This window comes from Castor canadensis, chromosome 11, assembly GCF_047511655.1.
Source record: "Castor canadensis chromosome 11, mCasCan1.hap1v2, whole genome shotgun sequence".
Classification (NCBI taxonomy): domain Eukaryota; kingdom Metazoa; phylum Chordata; class Mammalia; order Rodentia; family Castoridae; genus Castor; species Castor canadensis.
Genome location: NC_133396.1, coordinates 2,443,663 through 2,460,219, shown reverse-complemented (window position 1 = coordinate 2,460,219; position 16,557 = coordinate 2,443,663). Strand labels below are relative to the sequence as shown.

Genomic DNA, 16,557 nt, shown 5'->3' with positions numbered 1-16,557 from the left:
AGGATCATGGGAATCTCAAGTAGGGGAGACATTGGTGTCTCAGAAGGAGATTAAGGCATCCTGGAAGCAGGGCACATCTTCTCTCCGATGCCCTTTGCTGCTGGACGTCTGCCTTGTGTTTGAAATCTCCTTTGACCTTGAGATCTTTCTGTGTACCCACTGCACCATGCTGTGTCCTAATAGGCAGGACTGACCGCCCTCGTGTCCAGGTTCTGACCCTGGCAGATGGACTTGTGGTAGACAGGCCTGTGGCTTGGATTCTGGCCCATGCTTGGTGCTCTCACTTTGCAGGTCACTACTTTCTCCCGGCTGCTGACGAGTCACGACTGTGAGGTCTTAGAGTCGGAGGTGAAGGGGTTGGCTTCAAGGCCCACAGTGCTGTCACTGCAGCAGTTTGACACGGAGTACTCGTTTCTCAAGGAAGTCCGGTGAGGTGCCCTGCTGCCTCTGTCACTCATGGCCCCAGCTTCAGGCGTGGGATGTTATCTGCCATGTTGCAGTAACTTGCACTGGTTAACAAACCCCGTAGACTCCTGACTCTGAAGAGGGTCGTGCCCTGGCCTCCTGATGTGCCGCTCTGTCCCCACCACTCATAGTCATAAAGGACGTGGGCCTTCCCTGTACTCAGGGAGCTCGGCCGTCCTCTCTCCACCGTTCTGTCTGTCCGTCTTATGCAGGGAAGTCCCACCTGCATACTGTTCTCTGGGTGGCCTTTGCATTTCCATTCACTTGTGGGAATTTGTCCTCTGTTTTTGAGGACAGAGAACTTACCTTACTGTTCCCTTTTTCCTTCAGAAACTGCTTAACAAACACAGACGGGTGCAAAATCCTCATCATCCAGACGGACTTTGACGACAGCACTCACAGTGCTCAGCTCATTGCCTCTGCCAAGTACGCACTCAGTGCCTGTCCCGGAAACAGTGCAGGGCCCCAGCGTTACTCAGGACCTCCTAAAGGGCTCCTTCCCTGAAACCAGCACAGGGTCATAATAAATCCAGGCATAAAAGTAGGAGTTCTTCTCCCTTCTCATTCCCCTAAAAGAGGACTGGAGAAACTGGAAGAAAGACAGCAAGAAAATGCCAAAAAATACAAAAGTTGTAAAGCGAGAGAAGTGTAAATGATAGACTATTAATAATAAGTGAAAGAATTTCCCTGAAGAATATGTTTACAGTAGTTTTTTTTCCTTTTTTGATCCTTTTTTTGGTGGGACTGGGGTCTTGAACTTTGGGTTTCATGTTTGCTAGGCAGGCGCTCTCCCACTTGAGCCACTCCGCCAAGTGGTTAATTTTGAATCACACAATTTGAATTTTTTACAAGTTTAAGGGCAGTGCAGAATGTAGATGCTTTTATTCATACTGGGTTTTTTGGGAGTGGGGAACTGGGGTCTGAACTCAGGGCTTCACACTTGCAAAGCTGGCGCCCTACCACTTGAGCCACACCTCCAGTCCATTTTGCTCTGGCTTTTTTTTTTTTTTTTTTTTGGAGGGGAGGTTCTCACGAACTGTTTGCCTGGGCTGGCCTCAAACCATGATCCTCCAAATCTCAGCCTCTCAAGTAGCTGGGATTACAGGTGTGCGTCACTGCGCCTGACTTTTGTGTGTGTTCATTACACATTTCCCAGGATGTTTGCAGGGGAAATCTGATATCTTCAGAACTCACTATGTTCCCTTAGTAGTTCATGTTAAAGAGAGATGCTAGGGCCTCTTTAGAGCGCTGGAGGCTGTCAGATCCTGCTGGGACAGGGTGTGACTGATGGTAGTGCAGGATGCAAGGACTCTGTTGACATGGGAGCCAGCAGGACCCCTCCGTCATGTCATGAGGAGTGCAGGGCTGGGTGCTGGTTGGGCAGGCATACCACCGCTTAGAGAGAGCCTGGGAATGGGGTCGGAAGTGAACCTGTGATTGAGAAGTTCTCTTCCTCATCAGAGAAGAATTGAGAATTATGGGGCCATGAAGCTGTTTAAGATTTTAAAACAAAGCTGGGAGCCTGAGATTGACCCTACCAGCTCACCTGCGAGCTGTCACAACTTTGTCACAGACCCTTGACCCTGTCACAGCTTTGCCTCTGCTCTTTGACTTGCTTTGTGTTAATTTTGGTTTGTTTTTAAATAGATATTCTGCTATCAATGAAATCAACAAAATACAAGGAATGAAGGACTGTATCTTTGTGTATTTCATCACCAAACTGTCCCGGATGGGAAGTGGAGTGTCCTACATTGGATTTCATGGAGGTAGGACCCCGATATCAACCAGTGCATTCATTTAAGAAGCATCTGAGTTGCCTCTCATGTGGTCCCGTGCCTGAAATTAGAATGCTAGTCCCAAAGGCATTCTCACCCAGGGTCACTGTTCAAACCGTCATCTGTTTTTCTTTTTGGAGGGTACTAGGGTTTGAACTCAGAGTCTCATACTGCTAGTCAGGAGTTCTGCCACTAGAACCATGTGCCCAGCCCTTTTTTGCATTAGCTATTTTCCAGTCCCGAGTTTTTACCCTGGGGTAGCGTCAGACCAAGATTCTCCTACCTAAGTTCTCCTTCATAGCTGGGATGAAAGACATGTGCCACCACACCCACCCTAAAACCTTCATCTTAAACCAGGCTTAGTGGTACGTGCCTGTAATCTCAGTACTCAGGAGGCAGAGGCAGGAGGACCTGAGTTCAATGCCAGCCTGGGCTAGATAGTGAGACCTTGCCTCAGAAGAATAAAGCCATCTTGGGACTTGTTGCTGTGACTTCAGCATTTCCTTGTCTACTTCATGTGTATGCTGGATTGACTCTGGCTCCCACCTTCCATCACATGGGCGATTCAGAGAAGACCTCCCTGACTCACTGGCAGCCATGCATTGATTTTTGTGCCTATGTCAGGGGAGACACGATCTTTTAATCAGCCCGCCCCTCTCCGTCTGTGAAATGGTCAGCAAGTACATTAGTAGGACACCTGGTGTTCTAGAAATAGGAGCACACTGTTTACTCTAGGAATTCAGTCCTGTCTGTACCTGTGTGCCTCCACTGACCACACAGGGCAGATCAGTCAGATGTGTATAAGGAACACAGACCCCATCGTCCACCCTGTGCGGTTATTCCAGGTCTTAAAACTGGTGCTTATGTGGTGTTGCCCATGTGCACATAACAAACCTGGTGGCTTCTGGTGTGCTCTGGGGTACCAATCATTCCTCTAGCAGCAGTGTAATTAAAAACCCAGACCGTGGTGTGTCTCTGCTCATCACTGATGAGAAGAAACCAGAAAAGATGTGAGGAAACTCTGGTTGGCTTTGTTCTTCTCTTCACAGGGCTGTGGCGGTCAGTGCACATCGACGACCTCCGCAGATCCACAGTCATGGCCTCTGATGTGACTAAGCTGCAGAGTGTCACCATCAGCCAGCTGTTTAAGCCAGAAGACAAACCTGAGTGTGAGTGGAGAGGTGGCAGTTTGGGGACACCGTGGGGAGAGAGGCAGGCAGGAGGTGCCAGCATGGGCCATGCTAGAGTCGGTGACACCGTGCTTGTCCACCATGCTTTGAGTCCCAGCACCTGTCTCTCAGCAAGAGCTTGTACCGTGTGTGCTAAACTGTTAGGTGCACAGTCAACAGCACCAGGACCAAGGGGATGACTACAACCACAGCGAGGAACCAGCCTGCTTCCTGGTTCCTGTAGAGCAGCTGAGTGGTGACCTGCCTGACACACATCCCCTCAAATGAGGCCACCACTGTGGCCTGGGACAAGGAAGGCTGGCGAGTCCCAGCCTAGGCACTGACCCAGGCAGTCCTATCCTGCCCTTTCTGCCTCCAAGTGGTGACTTGATTTCATTCACATCCCTTGCAGTGGAGGGCGACCAGGAGGAGGAGATGGAAATAGAGACCAGCAAATCAGGGGAGGTGGCAGAGGCAGAAATGGAGGCAGGAGGTTCAGAGGAGATGGAGTACCAGGCCTCTGTCCCAGGAGGTGCTGAGGTGAGTCCTCTGTGGGCCCTGGGACTGCATCTTGGACGCTGGCCGCCAGGTAGTAGAGGAACCCGTGCAGCTGTACCAGGGTTCAGCTGAGCCCTCTCCCCGTCCATGTTAGAAATGTGGGTGAATTATGACCTTCACAAAGTCTCCTAGTTACTTTTGCCCCATTGCTTGACTCCTGACTGGAATCCCTAAAGTCAGCAACCACCTTATCATTCAGTGGTCATCAGAGGACTCAGGCAAGCACACCTGAGCCAGGGGCAGTGGGTCGTAGTGTCACCTGCACCTGACAACCATAGGCCATCGTCTCAATGTGAGTCACTGGCCTTGGCCCACTGTGAGTGGCCGAAGTAGAAGACTCGCTGTGTCCCTTGGTAGGCGCAGGTCCTGGACACCACCAGGCTGCTGCGGAGCTGTGTGCAGAGTGCCGTGGGGATCCTCCGAGACCAGAACGAGGACTGCACACGCAACATGAGGAGGGTCTCCATTCTCCTCGGCCTCCTGAACGAAGACAACGCGTGCAACGGTACGAGTCGGGATCCCGTTTCGTCCCATGTCCCAGCAGGGGCCCCGCCGGAGGCCAAACTATTCCACAGGGTGTGGAGAGGATGCCCTTGTAGGTTTTGTGGCTCGGCACGGGCAGCTGACACAGTGGGAGGCTAAGGGCATCACTAGAATTACTAGAATTGGCCTGCCCTGGGGACAGACGGCTTCCCTCTTTGAGTGGGTCGAAGCCATGGCAGAGCCTACAACTCAGTGTCCACGGGGAGGCCAACTTATGTCCCCTTGCCCTTTTCAGCCTCTTTCTTGAGAGTGTCCAAGATGCGCCTATATGGTCTTCTGAACAAGCAAGAGGAGAACCAGCTCCGCAGCCTGAAGGAGTGGGTGTCGAGGGAGGCCGCGAATCAGGATGCTCTCCAGGAGGCCGGCACCTTCAGGTACTCAAAGTCTAGGAAGCGAATGGCTTCCAGGCCATGGCAGGGGTGGACACCCTTCCCAGCCAAGGAGACTCACCGAGGACTTTCCTTCTAAACAGCGAGCCATTCAAAGCTATTTCCCCCCAAGAGTCCATGTGAATCTGGACGGTGGTTATATGGAAGTGTGTGGGACTCTTTAAATTCTTTTTGTGATAAAAAACATGAGAAACCCCAGAGCACCAGTTCTTGTAGGATGTAAGTACTCACCAGCACGTCATGAACTGTAGTTTGTTAGGGTTGAGATGGTGGCCGTGCAGGATGGGGACAGAAATTATTTTCCTAGCTGATTTCTTAACATAAAACCACAAAAGAAGGACTCAGGAGGGTCATTTATCTCCCACGGTCCGTTTCCTGTAAAACCTCGACCCTTGCCTCTGGGCTCATGAGGACCTTTGAAGAGTCTGTGCAGTGGTGGGCGGAGGGCTGCTCTACATCCCACAGAGGGTCTCGGGCCCCACTGCTGACTTCATCGCTCTGGCTGTGGAAGACAGTGGAGTTCCACAGGGGCTCCCAGGTCTGACCTTTGCCACCCGTGACTTGGCTCACTTGGTGTGACTGGCAAGAAGGGATGTGGAATGGCCTTGCAGTTGGGGGTGTTGGCCACCACCTCTGGTTTCCTTGCTGTAGGACTTTTCTGTTTCAACATTTTTTTCTAGTCATCCTTCATTCCTTTCCTGCTTGCACCTTCCAAAAGCATTTGTGACACTAGGTACCGAACCCAGGTTTTCATCTCTCTCAATGTCCTAAATTCATGTTTTCCATGGCCCCTTTGGCACCCCTTCACTGTGGAGGTTGCTGCGTTTGCTGGGGTTCAGAGCAGTGCAGACAGTCTGGCCTCTTACTGTCTGCACTCAGGGTGGCTGCACCTTCCACAGCAGTGGCCTGCGCTATCCCAAGAGCAAGCTCAGAACCACACTGTTTAACGCACCTGCTCCTGGGGCTGCAGCCTCAGCCTGCTGGTTCCTGGCAAGAGCCAGTGACTTCCCATGTGCCGGGGGGCTCATGCCTGTCATCCTAGCTTCTTGAAAGTCAGAGATCAGAAGGATTGTGGTTCAAGGCCAGCCTGGGCAAAATAGTACATGAGATTCTATCTCGAAGATACTCAATACAAAAAAAAAAAAAAAGGCTGACAAGAGTGGCTCAAGTGGTAGAGTGCCTGCCTAGCAAGCAGGTACTGAGTTCAAACCCCAATACCAACAAAAAATTTTTTTTATAAACATATCAGTGACTAACTGTTTGCCAGCGCCCTGTGGTTTGGATTCATGCCACTTGTCCTCAGGATTACACAGTCTGAATCCTAAGCCTTTACTGTGGGCTCTTTCCAGCTCCAAACCAAGGCAGCCTCCTGGGTCCAGTGTGTCAGCCCAGTGTGCCCCTCCCGCAGCCAGCGTGCGCCTCACACTTCTGTTCTGTTCCCCACTTCGCCTATTTCAGAGTTTTCTCCCTAAGTCACAGTGATGTCTTTGTCTATTGGCATGTTTTCTCAGAATTGTTCTTATGTTCTTCCCAGGTTCCTGTGTATTACTTAATTGAAAAAATAAGTATTTCTTTTTATTCTTGGCAAATAGCTTCACCATTCTTCCCAGCATTACTTACTCCAGAGTTCTTATCTTTTACACGAATTTTGAGATAAGTTATACAGCTTTTTGTTACATATATATATATTTATTATATATACATGTATATACTAAATATACATTACATTTATAGTTACGAACACTTACTTGTTTTATATATGATACATACCTATATATACATGTAAATATATAAAACCCAGGTCCTTGCTAAATCAGCATCTGACCACTGGACTATACCCTGAGTTCTAAACATACATTTTTAACAACAGTGTAACATAGTTACAACAAAGTGTAAAATTGTTACAACAAAGTGTACTGTAACTAATTCAACCAATTACATCAGTGTGCACTGCTGGGATCCAGTACAGGAGCTGAACCTTAGATAGCTGTGTACTTCCTTGTGTAATCTGGTGTAGAATGGATTTACTTTGATCTTTTGATCTTTACTGTATTTTATCCACAGCTGATTTTTTTCTGGAAATATTTTTTTCCAAATGATTTTGGTCTTTTCTTTCATTTTGGAAGAGTTGTATAAAAAAAGCAAATGCTTCTTCCCCTTCTCAGTGGACTAATTCAGTTTTTTAAGTGCCATTCCAGTTCTGCCTCTAATCTTAGACATTTCCATTTGTGGGTCTCTTTTTTTCATACTTAGAAATGATGAAAATTCATTTTTTGTATTCCGGGATAGCATGGGAATCAGAGGCGTGGCTGACGCTCAGGAGGGAGGGGTCAACGTTGGGACAGAGACACCTTAGTCGCCATCCCGAGTCACAGCAGTTCCCTCTTCCCTGCTGCAGACATACCCTTTGGAAGCGGGTCCAAGGCGTGGTCACCCCCCTCCTGGCGAGCATGATATCCGTCATCGACAGGGACGGCAACTTGGAGCTGCTGACCAGGCCAGATTCACCAGCCTGGGCACGGGATCTTTGGATGTTCATTTTCAGTGACACTAAGCTTCTGCATATCCCTCTTGAGGTGAACAGCATAAGGTAGGTGGAAGACTTCCTTTTTACAGGAAAGGAGCAGCCCCCTCCATGTCTCCAAGCTTCAGTGGACTGTAGATGTCGCTTTTAGAGTGATTTACAACAGCTCAGACGTAGCCTAGAGGATCCTGGTAGCATAGCAGCAAAAGGCTGACTGAGGTCCTGATGGATCTGCATCCCGCCTTCAGAGCCCCCTTACAGCTCACGTTGCCTGGTTCAACTTCACGTGCCTTGGAGACACCCAGTGCTGTGTTCCCTCGTGCTGTTCCCCATTGCGTGCTGGGAGCTGTGCAGGAGGTGTGATTGTGTGGTGTTCAGGCTCAGCTGGACTTCCAAACTCTTGCTCATAGGGGACTTTGGTTCTGGGATGTGGACTAACAAGGATGCCTAAGAAAAAGTGATTCCAAATTGCCAGTGGAAACACTCATTTAGAAGACAGGGCACTTTCTCTCAGGAAAGCCTCACTCTGACAGTGGACAGGTCACCTTCTAGTGCGAGGGCTGGGGAGGGGAATGGGAGGGGTAGGAAAGATACAGAGGAGGAGCAGGGCAGGGACAGGTGCATACACCAAAAGACCTCTCTGCCAGGCTTTGGGCTACTTGCTTGGCCCCCTTGCTTGGTTTGGTTTTGTTGTTTTGTCCATGAACGAAGGGTTACAAGAGCTAGGCCTCCATTGCCTTTACAGCAGAACCCCAACCAGGACCTCTTGTAGTTCTCCATGTGGTCTGCAACACCAGTCTTTCTTTTCCTTTTTTGTTTGTTTGTGGTGCTGGGGATGGAACCCAGGGACTTGCGTGTGCTAGACAAGCTCTACCACTCAACCGTACCCCAGCCCCTGGTGCCTTCTTGCAGACCGAAGGAGCTGTGTCAGTGGTGCATGCATGCTGTCTGTGCATCCAGTGACAGCATTTTAACCACAGTCTCGTTCTCCTTTCCTTGCTGCAGACCTAAAGGAGAGATGTCCTCTATTGTGGTGCAGAGCTACATGAACCTTCCCAAACACACTTCCAATGACGTCCCATTTAGCTGGAGAATCAAGGACTACCTGGAAGAGGTCTGGATCCAGGCTCAGTACATCACTGATGCAGAAGGTGAGGCCACCCAAGATGAGTTGGTTTGGATGCAGAGAGGGGAATTGGCCTTTTTTCTCAGAGAGCCACCTTGACAGCCAGCAGGCAGGCAGTTGCTGGCACCAGGTGAAGCTTGCACTTTGCACGGCAGGGGATTTGGGGGGAGCCTCATGCTTATATGGTTTCAGCAGGGGGTCCAAAGCCTTTTTGTCACACAGCAAAGGGAGCCTGGGAGGTGATTTTCATTCACCCACTGGCCCGGGGTCTGGCAAAATGGAATGTGTTCCAGCAGGGAGAGGGCTCGTCACCTGCCGCTGGTTGGTCATTCAGATCTGAGTCTCCTGGACCACTTGGGCACTGGCCTCAGGAGACATCCCCACTGCAAGAGGAGAGCCTCCTCTTCTTCCACGCACATCTGCCCCGCGGCTCTTCCGAGTCACACAGCCCGCCAGCACTCTGCTCTGCTGTCTCATACTGAGGGCTTGGCCGTAGACCAGAATTTTTAGAAAAGTCACCTATCATGTAGGAAGTCATCTTTGTAACAAACGACCCCAAGGAGACATCGTTCTGGGTCATTGTCCTGCCAAGTCTTTCAGGACAGCATGACGTGGGCTGCCTCCAGATGACACACAGTTCCTTTTTTCAGGGCAATGTCATACCTCACCGTGCCTGTTAGGACTTTTACGTGCCACAGAGCTCCCTATCCACTAGAAGGCAGACTCTCTGGCTCGCGTGCTCTCCAACTCCAGCCCCTGCAAAGCGGCCACTCAGTCCTGATGCACTTGGAACCCTGGGTGTACAACACAACTCTTGGGCTAACTGAGATGTTTTTCCTGTTGGGGCTCACTTGGCAGCTTGCAACGCAAATTTAACATGGGTTCTGCCTCTTGTTCTTTTGTCCTGTTGTCCAGACAATGACCATTCCCTTCCTTCCCTCCAAGGTCAGGCAGGTACTTTGTCACTGAGCTCCTGTTCAGCATAGGCACACACTGTTCCTCCCCATGGAGCAGCACTTCCTACACTCACAGTTTTGTCTCACTCAAGCTGCTCTTGGGTTTCCTTCCTGCAGGACTGTCTAGGAAGTTAGTGGAAATCTTCCAAAAGACTCCCCTGGGAAAATTCCTTGCCCAGCTCCCCACAGAACAACAGCAAGAACTCCTGCACTGCTACTTGAAGGACTTCCTGCTCTTGACCAGAAGAGTGTCCACCTGGGACGAGCTAAAGGTTTGTACGGACTCGGGGTCACATGTGGGGTTCATACCTTGTGGACTGGAGTCAAACACAGGACCACTCACTCAACCTCCAAAACCGGGTGCTGTTGTATGTGCGTGGGACAACTGGGGTGACGGTGCCCCTCGAGCTGCTCAAAGCACACAGGACCAGACCCTCGGCTGCCCCTCAGGATCTTTTAGATCAGAGCTTTTTGTCTCCACGAGAAGCCCTTTCGATTTAAATCTTTAGTTTCTCATGAAGAAAATAGCAACTATTTAACTGACCCATTAAGGTAAGAATAAGTGAAATTTGGTGGAAAGATTGATACTTTTGACTGGCTGAAAAATTCATACATAAGAAGATGAAAGTGACAAGTTTGAGGTGAACATGCTAAGACCCGTGCAAAGAATACCTCCTCTTGAATAAGAATGGGCCCAAATTTTTAAAAATGGGTAAAAGTGGTGGAGCAACCATTAACAGAATAATCGTGCAGATGTCTGGAAAATCTTCGCACACCTGCTCAGCCCCAGCAGGCTGCTTGCCAAATATACACAGTTCCACCTGTGAACTTGGCAAAACTGATTTTTAAAAAGGACAGCAGTCAATGGTGCAAAGGAAGGGACAGACCACCTGCTAAGGATGGCGTGAACAGTGACGTCACAACACAATCTGAGTAATAATCTGAACACAATCTGATAATAGCTGTCCCACAGCTATTATCGGAGGTGGGGACAAGTCTTCACGGGAATGTTCTTTTCAGCTTTGTTTTTCAAAATGAAGAGTTTTGAATAACTTAAATGCCCAACGAAATAAAGGGAGGTACACATGAAAGTGTGGCCATTTGTAATATAGTTGTTGCTCGGCAACCACTAAAAACAGTGTCTTCCAGGTACAGTGGTAGAGCGCTTGCTTATGAGCAAGTATGAGACCCTAAGTTCAAACCCCAGTACTGCAAAAAAAAAAAAAAAAAGAAACCAAGTATCCTTAGTGGTAGAGGAGTGCTTGTGTAATTTTGAGTGAAAAAAATCAGGAATCAGTGACCATGATTTGGAGACAGTATTGAGAACGAGGTACAGATATAAAAATGACTAGCAGACTCCACCAACTGAAAGGTAGTAAGCCTATTTTTTATTTTCTTCTTTGTAGTTTTTGAATAGTTCTGATTTTCCACAGCAAAGCATTTCTTCATAATTTCCAGCTCCATCCTAAAAGTCTTTTGCAACCTCAGTTTCTGCAGATGGCCCTGTGGTCCTGCATCCGTGAGCTACAGGCAGCGGCAGGAAGGCCAGAGGAAGAGCTGTCCTTGCCATGGGTGCACCTCGCCTATCAGCGTTTCAGAACCCGGCTGCAGAACTTCTCTCGAATCCTGACCATCCACCCCCAGGTTCTGCAGAGCCTCACTGAAGCCGCACAGAAGCACAACTTGGCTGGGAGTGAGATGGTAAGGACCCTCTTGGGAAAGTCCCTGGCCTGGCCTGCCCTGAGCGAGTGTTCGGGTGCTTCTGCTTCCAGCCTGGGACCAGAAGGCTTGTATCCCAAGTGGGAGACTTTACAGGCACCCACGTCGGCATCACTCAGAGGTGTTGAGAGCACGTGTTACTGAGGCTTCCTCTCCCAGGATGATGAAGGAGTTGGGTTACAGGCCTAGGATCCCACTGATGGCAGTGGAGCTGGGGACCATGCAGGGTCACGAGCTGTCTCTCCTCTTCTCAGACACTGGATGCGTTTGCAGCAATGGCCTGTGTGGAAATGCTGACAAGAGACACCCTGAAGCCGAGTCCCCAGGCCTGGTTACAGTTGGTGAAGAGCCTGTCCATGCCGCTCGAGCTTCTTTGCTCTGACACATACCTGCAGGACACCGGGAACATCACTAAAGCTGTCACCAAGGAGGTCAGGTAAGACCTAGGCACCTGTCCACCGTGGCACCCAGCCTGTGCTCACCCAGGAGGTCTGCTGGGTCCCAGCACATCAGCGAGCAGGACCAGTGGGGCCGCCCCTCCCGCCACAGAACACTTCTCTCCTGGATCATCCGTGGTGCATTCGCTGAGCCCTGCCCATGTGCCAGGTGTCTCACTAGATCCAGGGGCACAAGGAGAAAACCACCTGCAGGGTCCCAGGGTCCATGGGAAGCAGGCAGCTTGTTAGGATGCCTTTGAGGATTACATGACAGCAGTTAGGACAGCAGGGGCAGGCCAGGCCAGCAGAGAGAAGACAGACAATCAGGGAAGGGGGTCGTTCCCACACTGAGCTGCAAAGACACCGGAGACTTAACAGGTGCAGGACTGTGGGCAGGTGGGCAGTGGGACAGTCCATGTCGAGTCATTGAATGTCCCTGAGCTGAGCATGGGGGAGAGGACTCATGGTGGTTCAGGAACCTGGTGCAGGACTGTGGGCATTTCCTCCTGTGGACCTCCTCTTCCTGTGCCCGGCCTTGAGCCTGCTCCCGCCCCCCTCCTCCTTGTGTCACAGCACTGAGTGATTGACACCCCTCCCTTGACAGAACCCAGTGGAATCGCATTTTCTCTATTGCACTCTTTGTGGAGCATGTACTCCTGGGGACCGAGACCCAGGTTCCTGAGCTGAGCCAGCTGGTGACCGAGTACGTCTTCCTATTAGACAAGGTAAGTGCTGGGCTGGGCTTAGCCTTCAGTGCTGGATGAAGAGTCAGGTGCAGTGGTACATGCCTGTAATCCCAGCTACTCAGGAGACGGGGGTAGGAGGTTCACAGTCTGAGGCTAGCCTGGGCAAAAGCATCAGACTCTTTCTGAAAAATAAACTAAAAGCAAAGGACTGGGGTGTGACTCAAGTAGTGGAGCTCCTGCTTAGCCAGTGTGAGGCGCTGAGCTCAATCCCCAGAACCACAAAAAAAAAAAGAGTGGCTGAGACCTCCCCAGCAGTTACCTGAGGGTCTGATAGTACAGAGGAAAGTCATGTCATTCATCAGCCATCACACTTTTAGTGTGTAATCATTGAGCTATTCACTCTCTCCTGGTTGCTAAGTCAGGGTACGTCGCTTAGGGTTCTGTGGCAAGACAAGAACAACTCTGATAACTGTGTACCGAATGGGATTCGTGCAGGGGCGTGCCTGTGAATCCGTCAGGAGAGGGGAAGGAGTGAGCTCCTCTGGCCTCTGGGGTGACTGGGACCGACCCACAGCCCAGAGTTAACCGTTACCATGGTCTGGGCGACATGCCTCTTCTCCTCAACACTTTTGATAGCACTGATGGCTGCACAGCACAGAGCCCTGCAGAAAAAGTCACCATCTCTGTGACCGTGCTGTCCAGAAACAACGGGCACTCAGCACATCTCAGGTTCTGCCTCCCTCTCCCCATGACCTCACTGCTGTGATAACCATGAGGACTCCAGTGGGTGGAAGGACCGTCATTGGCCTCCAGAGTGCTGACCCAAGAAAGGCAGCTGTAGGCGTGTGCAGGAGGGAGCAGTGGAAGGGACATTGCCAGGGAAGCAAGTTGCTGGTCCACTTGGACATGTTGGTGTCTTTAGCCAGGTAGAACTCATCTCTTGCTCCTACAGCAGGATGGGCTGAGCCAGGTGCCCAGGCTCCTCTGCTCACTCCTTTGTCATTCTTAATTGACACCAGCCATTTAGTGGTCTTCGAAGGCTATTCCTGGTGTCACAGCCCATGCTATAAAAAGAAAGGGTAGTGGTGCACACAGTATCTTTTAAGAGCACAACTGTCCTACTGCTTCACCCTGAACTAGGCCTGCAGCCTTATCTAGTTGCAAGGAGGCTGAGAAACCTGTTGCACAGTGGTCATATGCCCAGGTGGAACTTCCCAGTTCTTTTTTAAGGAAAAAGTAGGGAAAGGAAAGTGGATGCCACCATTTGGCCCCACAGATGTCCTCGACCAACCTCTTCCCACACAGCCCACGTGGAGACCCACTTCACGTCTCTATCTCTGTCCAGGGCTCCTGGACCTCTGGGAATGCATGGGCCTCTCATCCAGGACCACTGTGGTTCCCAGTGGCCAGGTAACCCACCTGGGAGATGGGTTACCCGGCCCTGACGTTCTGGCCTGCACACACTCTGGGGGTTTGGAGGCCAGGAGTGTGAGTTACTTTTTTGGCCAGTATATGACCTCATAACTGAACAGGTTTCAGATTTATTTCCCTGTAGCCAGATCCATGTGTGATACCCAGTTTTCATGTTTGAGGCCTTTCTTATATCTGCTGACCTCATGTTTTGTCCTTTGCATTCCCTCTACCTATGGGGCAGTCCCTCGGGGCCACATGAAGTAGGAGCCATGGGGCAGGGAGCCTGTCCTCAGTCTGATCTTTGCTCTAAGGCTGGCTCCTGTGGTCCAGCTGGAACTCTTAGATGGAAGTCCTTGGGAAACATGGGGCCTCAAATGTCACCTCCCATTGAGGCTGCCTTCACAGAAGTCACTTCTTAGCATTGGCCTGACCAGGGGTCAGTGGTTCTGTTTCCTCACCCTCCAAATGTTGCTAAAAGTTACAAGAAGTAAACAACACATTATAGATATTGGAGTTTTCTCAGTTTCAGTAGGAAGGGTAGGTAGGTAGATAATGGGAAAATAGATAGATACATAGATAGATAGATAGATAGATAGATGGATGATAGGTGGGTAGATAGGTAGGCAAGTAGAGAGAGAGATTCCCACAGCTTGTGATCTACCTTCTGAGGTGTCAGAGACAAGTCTTTCTAGATATTTGCCACAGATCCTAAGGCATCAGCTTTCTAGTTTGTCATACCCGTGTCCTCACCATCTTCCACCCAACCCCTGGGCACTTTTTTAGACTGCACTAAATATACATAACCATTTTAACCATTTCCAATGTACAGTTCAGTAACATCAAACACATCCATCCATCCATCCCCACCATCCATCCCCAGAACTTCCTCATCTTCCCACACCAACACTGTCCCCATCACACACCTCCCTGTGCCTTCCTCCCTCAGCTCCTGGCAGCCCCCATTCTACTTTCTGACTATGAGTTTGGCTATCATAGGGACCTCATGTTTGTGGAATTGAACAACATTTATCACTTTGGTTTGGCTTATTTCACTTAGCATAATGTTTTCAAGGTCCATCTATGTTGTAGCGTGTACCGGAATTTCATCCCTCTGAAGGTTGAGTTGCATGGAATGGATGGACCCCACTGGCTCTGTCTGTTTATCTAGTGGTGCCTGGTTAGCTTGTTTCCACACGAGCTTGGGTATGAAAGTCTTTGCTTCAGTCCCTGCTTTTAATTCTTTTGGATATATACCTGGAAGTGTAAGCGGCCTTGCTGGGTCCCATGACAATTCCATGTGCGGCTTTTTGAGGAACTGACAGCGCACGGGATTCCACTGCTCCACTTCCAGGCCAACAGTTGTTTTCTGGAGTTTTAGGAAAGCATTTACCGCGTTTGAAGTGTTCTCACGCTGTGGCTCCAATTTGCCTTTTCCTGATGACTACTGATGCTAAGCACCGTTTCACATGCTTCTTAGGCATTTTTATGTCCTCTTTGGACAAATGTCTAAGTCCTTTGCCCATTTTTTGATTGTATCGCTGATTAACAAATGAAATTTATAGGCTGTTCACGCATTTCCACTATGACGAATCCTCTGAAATCAAGGATGGGCTCACAATTTTAGAATCTGTAGTCACGAGTTCGTAAACTAAGAGAGAAACTCATTTCGAAAGGTTGAGAGAAGCATCTGACAGAATTAATATTTGGCTAAAAAAAAAATTACTCTTGGCAAATGAGTCCTAGGAAATTCTTTTTAATCGGGTAATGCCCAACAGAATGCCTAATATAAAAACATCTGTACGAACACTGTGCCTGACCACAAGCTTCCAGAAAGAGAGCCACTCAACTCACTATCTTGTGTTGTTGAAGATGTGCATTTGTAAAAAACCAGTGGGGGTGGCAGAGTGGCTCAAATGGTAGAGCGCCTGCCTAGAAAGCACAAGGCTCTGAGTTCAAACCCCAGTACAACAAAAACAAGACAAAACAAACACAAAATCAGTGTTTCCACTTCTAAATGTATGTTCCTAGAGAAATTTCTTAGGTCTGGGAGTAGCTCAAGTGGTAGAACACCTGCCTAGCAAACACAAGGCCATGAGTTCAAACCCGAGTGCTGCTATAAAAAAGAGAAAGAAAAAGAGCCAAGAAATTTCTTATTTTTCCTGGAGCAGACACAGGCACTTTATAGTACAGGACTGTTCAGAACTGCAAAAAAGAGGGGGTATAGCTCAGTGGTACAGCATTTGACTGCAGAACTGCACAAAATCCAGAATACAAGATAGTCATGAACTGGAAAGCAGGCCACTGGTTTTCAGGCTCTCACCAGCGTCTACCTACCATATAGCAGTTGAGGAGAATGACCTTGACCTGCCAGTATCCATGAGAAAAGCAAGTCCCAGAAGCCCACTTGCAGGGGACATCGCTGGCAGAAAGTTTTAAAGCATGTGTGTGTTTACCCATGTGTGCACCTGTCCTGAGGTAGAAAACAGGAATGTAGAATTCTCGGGGTAAGGGGGAGTGGGAAGGAAAAGTGATCAGAAAGGGAAGTCATCGCTAAGTGTGCTGGTTCACACCTGTAATCCCAGCTACTTGGAGGCAAAGATCAGGATTTGAGACCAGCCCAGGCAAAAAGTTGGCAAGACCTCATCTCAACCAATAGCTGGGAGAGGTGGTATGTGTGTGTCATCCCGAGCAAAAAAGTTTGCAAGACCCTTCTAAACTGAAAAAACCTGGACATGGTGGTGTGGCACCTGTCATTCCAGTGACCATGAGAATCGGCGTTCAAGCCAGCCTGGGCAAA

The 16,557-nt window shown here is 49.5% G+C and overlaps 1 protein-coding gene across 9 annotated transcripts in view; it reads left to right on the top strand.

Annotated features, from left to right (window-relative positions):
* Nucleotides 1–16,557, top strand: part of Rnf213 (ring finger protein 213) — a 119,062-nt gene that overhangs the window by 76,471 nt on the left and 26,034 nt on the right. For all 9 annotated transcript variants that reach the window (XM_074044938.1, XM_074044936.1, XM_074044935.1 and 6 more), the window contains 13 exons: nt 292–428; nt 796–891; nt 2,113–2,231; nt 3,290–3,409; nt 3,822–3,949; nt 4,325–4,472; nt 4,746–4,884; nt 7,298–7,489; nt 8,429–8,574; nt 9,623–9,777; nt 10,994–11,206; nt 11,479–11,660; nt 12,266–12,386. In XM_074044938.1, the coding sequence (XP_073901039.1) occupies nt 292–428; nt 796–891; nt 2,113–2,231; nt 3,290–3,409; nt 3,822–3,949; nt 4,325–4,472; nt 4,746–4,884; nt 7,298–7,489; nt 8,429–8,574; nt 9,623–9,777; nt 10,994–11,206; nt 11,479–11,660; nt 12,266–12,386 (1,896 nt within the window). The remainder of the gene's footprint in view (nt 1–291; nt 429–795; nt 892–2,112; nt 2,232–3,289; nt 3,410–3,821; nt 3,950–4,324; nt 4,473–4,745; nt 4,885–7,297; nt 7,490–8,428; nt 8,575–9,622; nt 9,778–10,993; nt 11,207–11,478; nt 11,661–12,265; nt 12,387–16,557) is intronic.